Raw genomic sequence first — 4,903 nt, 5'->3', positions numbered from 1 at the left:
AATATCATTGCACTGTGTGCAACAAGATTTAAATGGATCCTACAGCCATACACATTCCTCCATCCACTGCTGCTCTTCTCTTTTGGAGTTTTGCACAGAAATGAAGAATAGTATTCATTTAGCACAGATATTTAGAAATTCAGCTCTGCAAATGCTCAGCTGTTTTCTTTAATTATATACGGAACCTTAACTGCTCCATATTTAAGATTATATACACACACACACACACACACACACACTATGTAGATACATTTTTCAGAATACCAGGAGGACAAAAGATGAAACCCTCTACACTAGAATTATGTATCTTTTATTTTATGTTTAACTACCTCAGGGTCAGTATTATTCCTAATTTATATTTATGCTTCTTATTGCGTGTTAGACAACTGATTGCTCTGATATTTGATAGTACGCACAAAGAAGAAAGATCTCTCTATAATGCATACTACCATTAAAATATTTACACATTTTAGTATATAATTTACATGGTCATTTTAAAACTATTTTTTAAAAGACAGTAAATTCAATTTCAGATTGTGGAGTTTTCCTTCCTTATTACTGCCATTAGTCTAAAATATTTCCAACATGAGAATCAGAGAAAGTTGCCAAGAAGGTTTGAGTAAATGTCATGTCATAGTCTCCTTTTAACACACATTTTAAATTTAGTTAGCTTTGTTTTTAGGCACTGGCTCAGAGAATGATTTTTAGTACTAAAGGTTATTAAATGGAATTCAGTGAATAGCAGAGGTTATTGGGCTTGGGTTTCTCAACTGTTGTAGCACTCCACATTTCTTATCCAGGTTTTTCATGTATAAGACAAATCCTATTTGCCTTGCAGAAGTTGCCCTGTTACTAAGCATTGCACTTCAAGAGAGCACTGAGAATTCACTTAAGTTGCCCTTTTCCAGGGATTCTAAATACTTTACTAATAATTTTAGAAGACACAGGAATGAAAATAATTCTTCTAAGTAGATATTTTAACATATCTATCACATGAATATTATAATCCCAAATTAGTATGTTGTTTAAATAACTGAATTTAAAACTGTTTTGCTTTATTAATACTAAATGGTATTCCTGGAATAGAACACCTCTTGTTGGTATGTATAACTTGGAGCCATGTTTTGATGAGAAAAAGGAAAAACTGAGACCATATGCTTATTTGAACCTATAGTTTAAAGGTTATTCAGATTTTTAGAATGCTTATTAAAGTCTTAAAAAAAAAAGGAAAGCAAAATTGCTTTATACAGAGTGAATTAACGGAAAATACATTTGACCAAATGTTTTCCATTTAAAGCTAATCACTTATTTAAACAAATTTTACAGTCAGGGAACCAAGAGGTGTTTTCTAATCAGAGAATCACAGAATCACCTAGGTTGGAAAAGAGCTTCAGGATCACCAAGTCCTACCATAAATCACGTCTTCCAAAATTTACATATCGTTATTCTTAAACATCATTATTATTATTGAAGAAAGCATCCCTCCTCTAATTCCTGAACTTTTAAAGACAAATTCTTGAATTGAGGTTAATTAAATGAATAGCAGAAAAGATTATTCTCTGTATACCTGCAAAGAGCCAATTGCTAATGGATTCTGGGTGCTTAGCCACTGACAGCCATCAGTGCAGTGATATGACTTAAATTAACACTCGCAGCCATAATATGTGACTTGAATATTTTTACTTGTATTTACTTTTACTCTCTACCTACTAGGTTTTGTCTCCAAACTCTGTCGTTGTAATTCTGTATGTGAGTTAGAGAACAACTACAAAGGAATAATGAATCTGTTTTGATTTATTAAAAACATAGTCTTCTACCACATACTATGGGAATAGGAATGACATGCATTTATTATGATAAATATTAATAAGAGTATCAGATAAGGAAATCTATTTTGTATTCAGATAGATTAAAACATAACATCATAAATTACACTCAGATACTATAATTATTTTATAACTATCATACATTAATCCATTTCACTAAAAAACGATCACTGAATGACTAGATAAAAAAGGAGCTTCTGTGTTTTTTGTTTGTTTGTTTTTTAATGTATGCATGAATGAGAATAATACAGGCTGAAAGATGCAATTTTCTTCTTATATCTGCCTTAGTCAGAAATAACTCCACTGAAGTCACTGCAGTGGAGTTACCTTACTATGAAATTAATTTAATGGGGGTTGGAGGGCAGGAAAAAAAAAAAAAAAGATGAGTGCATTTACAGTCTATGGTGAAGATGCCTCTGCTTCTTTGGAATATTAGTAATAAATAAGCATTCTTTCATCCACGTGATTTTTGTTTGTTTTATCACTACCTGTGTTACATACTCACAGGATCTTAATTCCTTTCTGTTCAAAGCTTCCTTACAAGGAGGAGACCTTTAAAGTTCCTGCTTAAGCACTTGGAGGGAAAATGACCCGACACTGTCACAAACAAGAGCTCTCTTTTCCTACACGTCTGGTCTACATCCAGAGGAAACATCAAAACCAGAGGAAAACAACGATAGATAAAGATGAAAACAAAGGTAAAGTGCCTGGATAGCCATTGGCTGGGATGCCAAAGTTCTCGTCTCAATTACAGTGAATAAAAAGCAGTTTGTGTAGTACCAAAATCCTTTGTCCAATTGCAGGAGCTCAGCAGAACACAACCTACCCTGCACAACCCCATCAGGCTAGTCACTTCACTGGTCACATAAGCATCCCTGTATATTTTCTGATGTGTGTTAAATTTTCAGGAATGGTTTGGATCTCTTAAACAGTTTGGCTCTGGCTCTTTTGGTAATCACTCAAACATTTTCATTGCAAATTTTCATTATGTGTCATCACACATTGTTCGGTGTCGCCAAACAGCTATGAGAAGGAAAGCAACCATTACCTTGAAACCTGTCTCTTCACATGTTAAAGTCTTCAGGACAAAAACTGTCTTTGAACTTGCCTGTATGCCACCTTGCATTTTTTTTCCTCCAGTGTCACAAAATAGCAAAGTCCTACGCTATTACTGATAGCATGATTACTATGCTAATGGTAGTATGATTAGTAATAATTATTTTGTTGCTGAAGAGACCAAACACTTTGTAACATGGAGAACTTTCTTAATTTTTTCTTGGGTTTTTAAAAAATACTTCATATAAAATGTTATTAGTAATGACAAAAATGTTATTTACGTTATTTGAAAATAGAAGTTATATTTCCAGTGTTTTCCTTCTGCTTCTGGTGTTGTTCATTTTTTCAATGAAAAAAAACAGTAGTCATTCTAACCAAACACATTTTCTGTATTGTTTTTCCATGTTTTTCCTCTACTATTTTCATAACTGATTTCTTAAGAAAAAAATTTAAAAGTGAGCCATAAGCAATGTAAAAAAAGAATATGTAATGAGCCTTGTTCTGAATACCTGAAAAACATCTCATACAGATGATTTTCTTTGCAACTACAGAAAAATAGTAAATTCTTACCTGCATTATGTTCATCCATTGAAAAGGCTTTATTTTCCATGTAGCTCCGAGGAAGCTGTATATCTTCCTCAAAAGCAGTTTCACGCATCCTTGGCTGTGAAGTATCAAAATAATTGGGAGTGTTTTCCTGCTGTGATGGAAGGATGGTACAGTGGACCTCAGGGATAGCATGAAAAATAACAAACACCCAACCACTGGACACCAGTGCAATAGCAAGAGTGGGATCACTCCATTTGTCTCTTCTCTTTAGTTCAGCATTACCAAAGAGGTACATAGTCATCCAGGCTACCCAAATCAGAATGGAAAAAAAAAGTGTTATAATGAGACATACTCCATTTTTCTTCCATTTCTTAAACTTTCCACAGAGAGTGAAAAGAGAAAACCCCATGGTAAATACCATCAGGAACATAACATAAATCAAAGCCATAGCGAAATCCATCGGTTCGTAGCTGCAGGCCAACTTGTTATCTCTGACAACTGTTAGTATTAACCACTCGGTTGCAATAATGACCTGAACGAGCATCAGGCAGATTGCCACACCAGCTAGATGCCAGCCAGATGGACTTTTCCCATGTCGAACTAGTCTACGAAGTCTCCAGGCTTGAGCTAGCAAGCACGAGAAGCACAAAGCAAAGATAACTCCCCATAGAAATCTTCGGGTAGAGCACACCATTTCATCTTCTTGGATGATGAAAGCAAATGTCAGCCCAAACAGTCCGAGAGTCCCAAAAAGAAAGAGGAAGTGCATTCCCAGGGGGCTCTTCTTCTCTTTCTCCTTGATGAAGGGCAGCCTCACCAGCAAAATCAGCATCAGCAGTAACGTTGTCAGCACACCTGCTCCCGCAACTGCCTCCACAACTATTCCCCAAATGGCATCCAGGTCGCACAGGTACACATACTGCGGGAGGAGATCCAGTCCGCACCCTCTCGGTGTGCTCGAGTTTTCAGAAGAGCCATAGCTGATCACGAAGAGGAGGAAGAAACCAATGGCTGGGTAGGTTTTCATTTTTCTGTCTGAGACAATAAAACATTTATTTGTTTAGCTACAGGTCACTTTGGAGGATTTCATGGCAATTGGAAGTACAGCCTGTTACAATAGCTCACATTCACTTTTTTTGCACTGGATTTTCAGCTGAATTAGCCTACCCACATCCACCTCGTGCTGCCCTCCCAGAAGGTTACTTTTGCCTTGTACGCTGAGTGCAAACAGATTTGTTTCTGCATTTTGATAGATTGAAAACGTTTCCCATCACCACCCCTACAAATATCCTAAAATACAACCATAAGAAACAATTTATCATGTTGTGAAATCATACATTATCTGCAGTGTTTTATTGTTGATTTGGCTTAAAGAATGTGTGAATTGCACTGGACCTGATACAGGTGTCAGTTGTATCAGAATTAGACTAATTTCAGAGGCTTGCTCCTTTACTGGAATAATGATAAGAGTT

General features: G+C 35.7%; 2 protein-coding genes across 8 annotated transcripts in view; one reads left to right on the top strand and one right to left on the bottom strand.

The window, feature by feature from the left end:
* The window catches only part of IQCK (IQ motif containing K), a 183,673-nt gene that overhangs the window by 50,903 nt on the left and 127,867 nt on the right, over positions 1-4,903 (top strand). For 4 of the 5 annotated variants that reach the window (XR_004754539.1, XR_004754541.1, XR_004754540.1 and 1 more), the window contains exon 8: positions 2,359-2,524. Coding sequence is in view for 1 of the 5 variants with exons in the window: in XM_035339203.1 (XP_035195094.1) it covers positions 2,359-2,384 (26 nt within the window). In the remaining 4 variants the exon portion in view is untranslated. Of the gene's footprint in view, positions 1-2,358; positions 3,199-4,903 lie in introns of those variants that run through there. The other variant, XM_035339203.1, reaches the window with a different exon arrangement.
* The window catches only part of GPRC5B (G protein-coupled receptor class C group 5 member B), a 16,527-nt gene that overhangs the window by 5,987 nt on the left and 5,637 nt on the right, over positions 1-4,903 (bottom strand). For 2 of the 3 annotated variants that reach the window (XM_035339189.1, XM_035339191.1), the window contains exon 2: positions 3,453-4,466. In XM_035339189.1, coding sequence (XP_035195080.1) covers positions 3,453-4,458 — 1,006 coding nt within the window. In that variant the 5' untranslated portion in view covers positions 4,459-4,466. The remainder of the gene's footprint in view (positions 1-3,452; positions 4,467-4,903) is intronic. The other variant, XM_035339190.1, reaches the window with a different exon arrangement.

This window comes from Oxyura jamaicensis, chromosome 14, assembly GCF_011077185.1.
Source record: "Oxyura jamaicensis isolate SHBP4307 breed ruddy duck chromosome 14, BPBGC_Ojam_1.0, whole genome shotgun sequence".
Lineage (NCBI taxonomy): Eukaryota > Metazoa > Chordata > Aves > Anseriformes > Anatidae > Oxyura > Oxyura jamaicensis.
The sequence above is the reverse complement of the archived record's forward strand: the minus strand, read 5'-3'. Positions and strand labels throughout refer to the sequence as shown.